This window comes from Dioscorea cayenensis, chromosome 5 (assembly GCF_009730915.1).
Source record: "Dioscorea cayenensis subsp. rotundata cultivar TDr96_F1 chromosome 5, TDr96_F1_v2_PseudoChromosome.rev07_lg8_w22 25.fasta, whole genome shotgun sequence".
NCBI lineage: Eukaryota > Viridiplantae > Streptophyta > Magnoliopsida > Dioscoreales > Dioscoreaceae > Dioscorea > Dioscorea cayenensis.
In genome coordinates, this window is record NC_052475.1 from 21,865,862 (window position 1) to 21,878,695 (window position 12,834).

General features: G+C 31.2%; 1 protein-coding gene across 1 annotated transcript; it reads left to right on the forward strand.

Annotated features, from left to right (window-relative positions):
• Window positions 1–5,581: 5,581 nt before the first annotated feature.
• On the forward strand, window positions 5,582–8,172 carry LOC120260110 (aldehyde oxidase GLOX1-like). Its single transcript, XM_039267549.1, has 3 exons — window positions 5,582–6,010; window positions 6,193–6,353; window positions 6,975–8,172. The coding sequence occupies exons 1-3, from the start codon at window positions 5,582–5,584 to the stop codon at window positions 8,170–8,172; spliced, it is 1,788 nt and encodes a 595-aa protein (XP_039123483.1).
• Window positions 8,173–12,834: the final 4,662 nt, after the last annotated feature.

A 12,834-nucleotide genomic window follows, 5' to 3' on the forward strand; every position in this document is an offset into this window, starting at 1 on the left:
ACTGAAATCCGGATGTATTTATTTATTTTTTTCAGAAGTAACTTGGCACGGACAATCTAAAATATATAATTGTTTTATTTAACTTTTTCTTGATCTCATAAATTATTTCTAAAACTTAAGAAAAAAAATAAACTATCAACCAAATCACTGTGGAATGAAAACGAAGAAAGAAAACAAAGGACATTGATTATATTTAATATTTTGACAACTTAAAAGAACTAAAATAAACATTATATACAATAAAAGATTGATGCATAGAGAAGGATGCATGCATGGTGAATTTATATATATAAAAGGCAAGTGTGCATTTATAGTTAAAGATCTAGAATAAGATTTTATATATTACATCGCAGTATTAATTAGTAATATGAGATGAAAGATATAGAGATGAGAGAGCAAAGATATATGGGGCCATGTGATTAAGAGATATGAAGAGAGCTGGCAAGAATGCTTCCTTTTATTTATCATATAATAATAATTTAGTGTTTTTGATTCCATCTATCTACCTCTGCTTTCTCTCCCAATCAATCATATCTACCAGGATCTTTATATATATATTTTTTAATTAAATTTCAAACTAATTATATGTATATATATAATGATATATATATAAAGCTTATATTATATGAAATAATTTAGTTAGTTGCAATAGAAAAAGGTGTTTTTTTTTTTCATATAATATACTCGAAGCTAGAAAACCACGTTTACTAAACATTCTTTTAAATCATTAATATTTCATAATTATATTTGTTTCTTTTTTGCCGCATTATAAGACCAAAAGAAAATGAAGTTTGTCTTTTATTTCAATAATAAACATATAGTTACTAATGGTTTTAAATTGTCTATTTTTAGTGTTTATATAATTATGAAATCATAACCAAGATTTATAGATTTACATAAATATATATATATATAAGGTTATACATGTAAAACATAATCTGACATAAATATTTGCATGGTAAAAATCTTGATTATGAAGTTTTACAAGAGTGTACAAACAATATAAAAAAAATAAGATTTTTTTCTATCCTTGTTAAATGTTCTGAATTTGCTCTAGTTACAAGGAGAGGGGTATATTATTTTTGTGAAGGCAATCTATAAGATTATGTTTTGACAAATAAGACACCAAAGAGACCATATAATTTAATATCAAAGTTTCCCATATGACCATCTCTTTCACATGGTTGGTTTTCTAGATTAAAAGAAAACAATCACATCTTCCCACAAAGTAGCAACACAAACACCTTTGGAAACCCAAACCCCATATCACTCCCAAATCTTCATCAATCCTCCCAAGCAAATTACACACGTACTATTTGCTTTCTATATATCATCACCTTAGCTATATCACTCTTCTCTATTTCTCTTTCTTTCTCTTTCTTTCTTTCTAGAATTAATATATATTAGTAAGTAGTTTGGTTTTGGCTTGTTGTGCTTGAAGATATGGGGAGTAGTCACTGTGGAGAAATTGGGTTAGGGAAAGGGAGATCTAGTACTTCATCATCATCATCAAGGAAGGGAAAGAGTAGTAGTAAGACTAGTTTAGAGAAGCCAAAGCAACCTCAAAGAGGCCTTGGAGTTGCTCAACTTGAGAAAATTAGACTTCATAATCAGTTCATGGCTAATTATAATCAGCTCCATAATCCCCTTCATTCTTCTTTTCATCACAATATAAAACAGGTTCTTTCATCACTTCTTAATTCCTTTCTTTTTATATATTTATATGTTTGTTTAAGCATTTTTTGATGTGTTTTTTAAATTTGTTTTCAAGCAGGATGAAGTGGTGAGAGTTGATCATATGACATTTGAGTTCTTCTTCATCTCCTTCACTCTTTGGCTTTCAATCAAGCACCATGGTATGCAAATGTTAACATGTTGAGGTTTATCTATTTCTTCAAACTAATTTAATTTCTTAATTTATTATCATTTTGTGGTTCTTTATTTGTTTCAGATGGAATTTGGAGAAAGTGAACCAAATAATAGATACTGTCAATCTACATCTAAGTAATTATATATTTCACTGTTCTCATTGTATTTATATAAATATATGTATATTTTTTTTATTTATCTGATAACAAAATATATTCATTGAAAATAGATACACAATGACTGATCAAAACAGTGCAAGGATGCCTGTAACACTTCCTCTTTTGGATCAAACAATGGAGGTAATTAATTTGTTGATTATGAAAAAGAAATTATTGTTATTATTATCATGGTGTATAGAAAAAAATTACCGAAAAATCGATTGTCTTCTTCTTGAATGCAGTGGAAGAAGCGAAGACATGATCGAAGCCATTCGACAGGTTCAATGAGTCAGAATTCAGATAATTCAAGTGGTTCACAAGAGCTAGATTTAGAGCTTAGGTTATCTCTATAATTTTATATGATCATGATATATATATATATAAATATACTCAAGAATGTTCTTCAATAAATTTAGTTAATTTTAGAGATTGTTTCTCATGTTATGACATGAAATGTTGGAAAATAATGCAATTGCATGTGGTTCTTGCTAAAAACAAAGTTTATATGTGTTCTTGGCCCTTGCTCAAATGCAAGGTTTGTTTTATCTTGCATTTATGTTTGATTCTTTTTTATGTGTAGTAAACCACACAATTGATCTCCAAACTTTATTTATTTTTTTTCTTTTTTTGCATTTATTTGGAGAAACTATATTGATTTGTATATTGCTAGTTGCTCCTAGAATCATATGAGTTATGTACCAGTAACTTTTTGTGATTAGATTAGTGAATGTTTGGCGTTATAAAATTTTGTTTTTAAGCAAGTATCTGCAATTTAATCTGCAAGGATCTTATAAAATCTTATAGTGAAACAAATTAGATTTTTTATTTATATTTTTTAATATCATGATTTATGCATATATCAAATTGAGTGTTCTCTTAGGCATTAGATATATTATATCCTATTTGGAGTTGTGATTGGAAAATTTCTCTTATCTAAGAATTTTTTTCTCTAAAAATTTATATTAAAAGTTATTATTTAAAAAGAAGAATTCAATAATGACCTTTTAGTATTTAAAAAGAAGAATTCAATAATGACCTTTTAGTTTATTGACACTCAAAATATTCACCATGTTGAAGGAGTTTGAATCCCAAGTCACATAGAGTGAAAATACATTACCTACATTTGTTAAAAAACAAACATTAATTTTTAGGTTACAATTCCAAAAATTATATTATATATATATAAACAATCCTGGCAAGCCCAAAGAGGGGAGCCATGCTGATCTGTATGACCCATTCTTTTCCCAAAAGCGTTTGGTTGGATGTAATTCTAAATGCAGTGGATTTCTAGTTACAATGTAACTGAAAATACTTGGCTTTCAAAATACAGTGCAGTCAAATCTTGTGTTTGGTTGGATGTAACTGGAATTACTGTATTATAAGATTTTATGTTTGTTTGAAAGGATTTGTAAATCTGGAATTGGAAAACATGTGTATAAGTGTGTGTATATGTCTGTATATATGCATATATGCATATATATACATATATGTATACGAGTATATATATATATATGTACATGTATAGGTATAGGTATATGTATATGTGTATATTTGTGTATATATACATATATATTTATATGTATATGTATATATGTATATTTATATATGTAAGCATACTATATATAGGCATATCTAGGGAATGTATATACATACATGTATGTATATATAAATATATGTATGTATATGTATGTGTATACATATATGTATATGTGTATGTGTATATGTATAGATTTATGTATATATGTGTGTATACATATACGTATATGTGTATATATGTATATGTGTATGTGTATGTGTATAGATTTTTGTATATATGTGTATGTGTATGTGTATATGTATGTGTATGTGTATATGTATATATTTCTATATATATGTATGTATATGTATACATATATGTGTATTTGTATATGTATAGATTTATGTATATATATATATATATATATATATATATATACTGGTTTTGAACTCCCGGGATTTGGTTTTACGGTCATTTTGATCAGTAAAACCAAAAATCCCTCAATAATGGGATTTCAAAAGCACATGAAAAATGAAATATATCAAAACAAACACCGGATTTTAAAAAGGTAAGGGATTTGGAGTTACATGTAACTCCAAATCCCTTGAAACAAACACTACCTAAATTTCTTTTCAAAGGGTTTTTATTATTCTTATTTTTAATATTTTTACTTTAATTTACAAAGCAAGGAGTGCAACAACATAGTTATAAGAATTTTTAAAATATTATTTTTTTGGAAAACACATCAAAATTTTCCCTCATCCCCTTTTGCCAAATTAGTGGTTCAAAGATCAATCTTTTTTTCTAACAACTGAAATGAGCAACTTGATATTTATATATTTTGATAAAAATATTAATAATTTGTATGTGTATTACTAGCTGGTAAGAAATCAAGCTACGTTTGAACAGAGATAATTTTAGTTTCATATTATTTTTCACTTCAATCTAATTACTACTATTTACTAGAGTTAATGGGTTGAAATTCGGGCAAATGTCAATCAAGCATATACACACACAATTGGGACATTCTATATATTGATGTGTTTGACTAATTTTACCCATATTTTTTAGGAAAAAATTATCATTAAAAATCAAACTTTGTAAACTATAAATCAATCAGCGGCTTGCTCCACTTTCTCAAATATAAATATATATATATATATATATATTCTGATAAAATATCAATAATTTGTATATGTATTAGTAGTAAGAAATCAAGAGAAGTTTGAAAAGAGATAATGTTAGTTTCATATTTTTCACTTCAATCTAATTACTACTATTTACTAGAGTTAATGGGTTGAAATTCCTGCAAATGTCAATCAAGCATATACACACACAATTGGGACATTTATATTGGTGTGTTTGACTAATTTGATCTATATTTTTTAGGAAAAAAATTATCATAAAGAAAAATCAAACTTAGTAAATTATAAAGCCAATAAACCCAAAGCAAAATTATCATAAAGAAAAATCAAACTTAGTAAATTATAAATCCATTAAATCCAAAGCAAAACACTAAAATTAACCCTAACTTATGACTACTTAAATTGGTCAAACAATATAGAAAAATATTCTTTTCTTGTGTTGGATCAAAAGCTTTGTATTCTGTTTACAGTGTTACTCAAGTTTAAAATGATATTCAAAATAGCAAGCAAATAACCTTTAAAAAATTTTGAAAAAAAAAAGAAAAGAATAGAAAAGAAAAACCTCAAATTTCTTATTATAGATCACAAGTTAAAGAAACAACCCTTCAATCCAGTGTCAACCTATAATTTCTTTAATTCAGCCCTTTCTCCATGCCGTTATTGGCTCCAAAGACTAAGTCCTCATCCATAGAAAACAAAAACAAACAGAACCTCTTAATCTAAATAACAAGAAATAAGAGTTCATTAAAACCACCAATGGTTGCAAGCCAAACTCAGATAACACCAAACATGCATGCATGCATGCATGCATGCAAATAGAGAGGACGTAACCAAGTATTAATAAGAGCACGTAGACCCATTCCTTGATTGTGTTAATATTGTTCTTCATTATCATGAAGACCTTATTCATCAAACACACCATTTTCCTTCTATCTTTCCTTCTAGTTACCACCTCTGTGGAGCCTTTCATCTTTAACTTTCTACCACCCTTCTTCAAGGCCCCTCTAGCTCTGCCATTGTTGCAACCTCCAACACCAACAACAGAGCAACAAGTGATAAAGGTCGGTAATAAGGCTGCGGAGGCTGCGGTGGAGAATGGAGGTTCTTGGGAAGTCATTAAAGAGAACTCCGGTGTGTCGGCAATGCATTTGGTTATATTGAGGAATAACAAAGCTGTCTTCTTTGATGCTAGTGTAACCGGACCTTCACTCTTCCGTTTGCCTAAGGGACAGTGCCGTTTTGATACAAGGATAAAGAAAAAAGATTGTTGGGCTCATGGCATTGAAATGGACTTAGTTACTTATGATTTGCGCCCTATCAAGGCATGCATGCTTTTTTTTTTAAAAAAATTTCTTTTAAACACTTAATTAGAACATATATATGTAGAGCTGAATAACAAGTACACATAAACATTAAACAGTTTTTAATCCTTAAAAACAAAAATTAAAAAACAAGGTAAGATGAGATATGGTTGATAATTACTCATATAGAGTTGCTATTGCAGGTTGTAACAGATACTTGGTGTTCATCTGGGGCATTTGATGAGGATGGGAATCTAGTGCAAGCCGGTGGATGGAATGATGGAGGAAACGCTGTCCGAACCCTTGCTCCTTGTGACACCTGCAATTGGGTTGAGAACCCCAAAGGTCTTGCAGTCCAAAGATGGTAATAATAATAATAATAATTAGTGTTTTTAATTTTTTAGTTATTTTTATTTTAATTAATTATTAATCGTTTGTTTAAATAATTCAATTTCTTTAAACATAAGTTTGTAAAATACTAAAAATTATGTGGTTTTTTTTGCTACACGTGTGTTAGGCACAAAATAGCTAGGACAATATCAAGAGAATTTTTTAAGAAAAAGAAAAACTCAATCACAAGCAACCAATTTTACATAGAAAAATTATTGGACACAAATCAACATATTTCAAACTGTAAATCAGTAAATTAATAGTTTCGAAAAATCTAATCTTCTATTTTTTTATATATCAGGATCATTAAATACTTTATTAACAATTTTATAAAATAAATCATTTATATCTTTTGTGTAATTTTTCTTTTTATTTCTACCAACCGCTAGTGGATACTTATAATTTTTTTTAAACATTATATTATTATTTTTAATTAATTTATGTAATTTATTTATTAAAAAAACACAATTTACTAAAATATAAATAATAATTATTATTAACATTAAAAATTGAACCATTTATATATTACTCAAAATTGCAACAAAAGCATAAACTTTCCTTGATTTTTTTTTATTTTTTTTAAAATGCATGACAGGTACTCATCCCAACAAGTTCTCCCGGACGGCCGGTTCATAATCATCGGCGGTCGCCGGCAAATGAACTTCGAATACCTCCCACCACCCGGCCAATCCAACAAGATAACCTACGACCTCCCTCTTCTCCAACAAACCACCGACGAAGTTGAGAACAACCTCTATCCATTCGTCCACCTCCTTCCCGACGGCAACCTCTTCATCTTCGCCAACAACCGTTCCATCCTCCTCGACCCACGCACCACCAAAGTCCTCCGCGAGTACCCCGTCCTCCCGGGCGGCTCCCGCAACTACCCAGCCTCCGCCGTCTCAGTCCTCCTCCCTCTCGACCTCAACCGCCAAGGCCGCAAATCCCGCACCATCAGCGCCGAAGTCCTCATTTGCGGCGGTGCTCCTCACAACGCCGCCAAACTCGCCGCCGCTAAACCCCGAACTTTTCTCCGCGCTCTCCGCAGCTGCGGCCGCATCACCCCTACTCAACCCAACCCCACTTGGCGCACTGAGCTCATGCCTTCTCCTCGCGTCATGGGCGACGGCCTCCTCTTACCCAACACCGACGTCCTTATCCTCAACGGCGCTCGCCGTGGCACTGCCGGCTGGTATTGGGCCACTGAACCAAACCCCCAACCCCTTCTCTACCACCCTCGTAACCGCCGCCGCAACCGTTTCCAATCTCTCACTCCCACCACCATTCCCAGAATGTACCACTCCTCCTCCGCCGTCCTTCCTGACACCTCCATCCTCGTCGCCGGCAGCAATCCTATCCCCGCTTACAACACCACTCTCGGCTCTGACAACCCTTTCCCCACTGAAGTTAGACTTGAGAAGTTCTACCCACCTTACTTCAACCCTTCTTTTGATTCTCAACGACCCACACTCATCTCCGGCGGTGCTCCGTCTGACGTTAAGTATGGCCAGGCTTTTGCTTTGGAGTTCACAGTGACTGCAAATATCACCGCCGACGATGTTGATCTTAAGGTGACGATGTATACTCCGCCGTTTACTACTCATGCTGTGTCGATGAACCAGAGGCTTTTGATTTTGAGGATGAAAGGGTGGGAGTCTGCTGGTGAGAATAGGTACCGTGTTACTGTTTTTGCTCCGCCGGCGCCGGAGCTTGCTCCGGCTGGCTATTATATGACGTTTGTTGTCAACCATGGTGTGCCTAGCCATGCGGCTTGGATTAAGGTTCATAAATGATTACTTGTACGTACGTATAATAATTAACGTGCGTGCATGGAGTTTGTGAGCGGTACTGGTGCAACTTTGTTTTGATTTTTAGTGTGAGCTGATTAATTACTTGTGACACATTATAATTGATTTGATTCTACCAGATTGGTTTTTGGAATTTATATATATGTTTATATTTACATGAAGCTTCATATATTGTAAAGATGACCGGCCCTGAGTTGTAAAGATAGGATAGCGAAAGGGGAAGGGTAAAAGATCCAATTATTTCACCGATGGTATTATTTTTACACCGTTTATGCATTGCATATTTATATTAAATATTGTTTGTTTGCATGTAGTGGTGTCAAATGAGTGAGCGCGGTGTAGGCCCATTACGGCCTGTGCAGTATGAGTGCTCGGATCAACAAGGCCCATCAACCACCAATAGGCCAACACATGGTCCGACCCGGTTATATTTATATTTTTTTATTTTAAACCTCAACAATATTAAAAAAAATATTTTAAAATTACTAAAAAAATATAAAAAAATATCCTAAAATTAAAAAAATATAAAACTAAAGCCTTATTGACTAAAAAACAAAAAATATACCCAAAAAAATATAAAAAAAAAAAACTTGTATTTGACGTGCCAGGCCATGTTGGCCCAAAGCGGGTCGCGTGCCGTGCCTGGCCCGGGCACAGTATTGTAGCACCGTGCTTGAGCCAAGCACTGTCTAACTCATGCCAGACCCATGCCAGCATAACCTGTTTAACACCATTGTTTGTTTGCATGTAGTGGTGTCAAACGGATCAGCACGGTCTAGGCACACTACGGCCTACGCACTATGCATGCTCGGGTCGGCACGGCCTACCAACCACCAATAGGCAAACACATGGCCCGACCCATCGAGATAGAGACAGGCAAAAGAGGGATTTTCGTCGTTTGTGGATCACTCGTATAAATGCAGTAACTCGCGACAACGGGGTTATATTATATTTATATTTTTTATTTTAAACTCCAAAAATATAAAAAAAAAAATCCTAAAATTGCTAAAAAAATATAAAAATATATCCTAAAATCTAAAAATATAGAACAAAAAATCTTATTGACTAAAAAAATAAAAAAATATACCAATAAAAAAGAAAAAACTTGCATTTGGCGTACCAGGCCATGCTGGCCCGAAGCGGGTCGTGGGCCGTGCCTTGCCCGGGCACAATACTGTAGCATCGTGCTTGGGCCAAGCACGACCCAACTCGTGTTGGGCTCAGGGTGGCACAGCATGTTTGACACCACTATTTGCATGTATAATTTATGGGTTAGATATAGGTCTTCTCACCTGTGGGGGAAATAATGGTTTCACCCCTTCAGAATTATAAAATATGGAGTTTTTCTATGAGAACCGTAAGTCACCGTAATTAAAATATCTTTATATCTGTTATTTTGACAATCCTTAAAAGAGGAGGGCTTCTCACCAATGTTTTTAAAATCGGACGGCCGGACAGGCCGATCGGACAAGAAAAACCAGGAACCGGCCCATAGCTCGGTCCGGTTTTAGAATAATTGTTGACCAAATTTTGAACTTGTCAAACCCGGCCAAACCCAGCGAACCGGCCGGTCGGACCAAAACCAGATCGAACCCGGTTTTCAATTTTATTTATTTATTTATTTATTTATTTTTATTTTTTTAAGGACTTGGGGCATGAATTGGCTCTTTTTTTTCTTGATTTCATGATGCTCTTCGAGTCTTGATTTGTCGAAAATATTGTTTGGATTCTTGAAATTTTGGAGTTTGGAGGTATGAGAAAATAAACAAAAGAAAAAACTTGTAAATTGTTTAAGAGGTATAGATCATTTAAGACTTATTTTATTTTATACTTTTATTTTAATGGTAATGATGATCAAATATGAGAATTAAATTAAGCATACTTAGTTCTAGCTTTGTTTTGAATTTATTTTGTTCATGCCTTATCTCATCCTCACATAATTAGTAGTTTAATTAGTGGTTTAACTTATGTAGTTATCATCATTCATTTATGATTAATAGATTAAGAAATAAAAAGTTTAGGGAGTTGTATTTGTTGCTTTATCTAGATTAATTATTTGAATCTTCAACAATTTTGATAAAATCATAATGGTATTAAAATAAATATTTAAAATAATTATGATTAAAAATATGATAAAGTTTGTTATTATATATATATATTATTTATTTATGACATCATCCGGTCCGGCCAGAACGGGTCATCCGGTAGGACCGACTGACCCGTAACCTAAATATGGGACCGGTTTCCTATCCGGTCCGGTTTTAAAAACATTGCTTCTCACCTATTCGTAAATAAATAAATATATATATATATATATATTCACAGATTTTAGGATTAGTAGACTAGATTTTAAAATCACTTTGGTGAGCGATTGTGGGAAAATTTGAGCAAAAATATAAAAATCAACTAGTTTCACCAGGTATGAGGTATGTAAAAATGATTTAGTCGCACCATGGAGTATAATTCATTCTAAGATATTTAAAAATATTTATTAGACTATTACGAAGTCTCTCCACTTCATAATTGTTTTATAAATATTTAGACTATTATTATTCATTCGAACAAATTGGAAAAATAAAAAAATCTGTCTTAAAGATGAGCTATATATATATATGTATGATGTGCAGATATATATCCTCATTTAATTTCTGAAAATCAAAATAAAAATTGTTTTATGACAGATTGTATTTGTTTATACGTGTTTAATGGCATTGTTGCGCTTCACGAATTCAATGAATCCCTTTTTTTTTTCCCCCTTTTATGCAATCTTATAAATTAATAAATTATTTATCAAGGTAATATTAATTTCTTGCTGTGATGATATGTGGGTAGTGACAAATTTTTTTTCCTTGACAATGTATTTGATTGTAGGAGTTGTAAGTCGGCAATTGAAGCTCCCAAATGTATCTTTCAAAGGTGCATACTGGGCTGGCATCTTAATGTTTTAAAAAACCAATTATATAATATATATATATATATATATATATATCATACACACTAGTTTGGGTCATAGAATTATTCACACATTCATACCTAAATAAAATAAAAAATAAAAAAATAATATTATTTTGATTTATTAAATTGGTATATATTTAAATTTTGCACAAATATATTCAGTCCTTTTAATTAGGAAAGTATGATTTTAGTATTGATTTTTTTTTTTTTTTAAACCGAAGTGGATATAGGAAAATATATCACTGGAATAAGCATTAATATGGCTGGGTCAGTAGAAGCTCATTGGAATGCTTCAACTTCACTAAATTTCTAGGAACCAGAGATTCAATAAAAGGAAAGAGTTAAATGGTCCACACTGAATATGTACATATAAAGGCAAATTCAATGAATATTGTACATATTCATTGAATTTGCCTTAAATCTACTCTAATAAAATTAAAGATGAATGATTCCAATGAATTTCATTGTGAGGATGTGATGTTTATTTATTAGTTCTATAACCTAACTAGTATGCATAATAATTGCTGATGTAGACAGACTCTGATTGGTTCATTTGATAAAAAAAAATTGAGAATCAATTGTGAGACCATTTCGATCATTTTTCTTTGAACTGGTTTTAGTAAAACCTAACGAAGGCGCAGTGACTCAGTCGGTTGGAGTTGGAAACCAAATGAATTGTTCGGCTTTAAGAAATTAAAAATTAAATCTTAATTTAAACCAAAAATTGTAATTTTTGTTAAAAATTTAATAGTGAACTAAATTTGAAAAATTGGAACATAAAAATATGAATATGTGTCATGGAAAATTAAAGGACTTTTATTCTTATAATTTCAATTAATTTTGAAATTTAGAAACTTTGACCATTCTTAAAACTTAATTCTCCAACTCCAAAAGGTTTGAGATATTTAAAATTCTAAAGATTAATTTGTAATTTAAAAATATTTTAATTATTAAATTTCTAAAATTTAATCCTAAAATTATAATAGTCTAACCCTCATTATTTTAAAAGGCATTTTCTTTTGACTCTAGAACATAAGTGGTGCATTATTTTTCTTTTCCATTCTCTCTTAAAAGTTTTAAGTTATAGATTCAATGTGATAGAACTCTTATAATTTAGTTCATTAAAGTTGTATGATTGGTCTTGGTTCAATTGTTTTGTCTTGTCTTTTTTTTTTTTAATATAGGTTTTTTCATATAAAATTTTGTTTTATTTTTAAAATTTTATTTAATTATATTTCCAAAATTTTTCCAACAATTTCAAAACAAAAACTAGGTGATTTTTTAAAAAAGAAAAAAGAACAACATGAAATTCCTTTTTTTATGATTTAAATATTAAATTTAATTAATTATTTCTTATATTATTATAATTATATTTTATACCATATTTTATCCTTATTAATTTTTATAATATATTTTTATTATTGACACCGATTTAATCCTGGGTCAATCACAATTAAACTCTCTAACCCCTACCCCTGAACTTGGGCTTCACTTGGGTCACCACCCAGACATGGTCTAAAAACATTGAATTACTTATGATGTTTATTTATTAATTCTAGAATTCCATTCCATTGGACTAACATGCATAAGAATTACTTATGATGTTTGTTTAATAATTCTAAAATCCTATTCCATTGGACTAGTATGCATAAGACTTACTTGATCCATCCTAAATCAATTCCAAAAAACCAT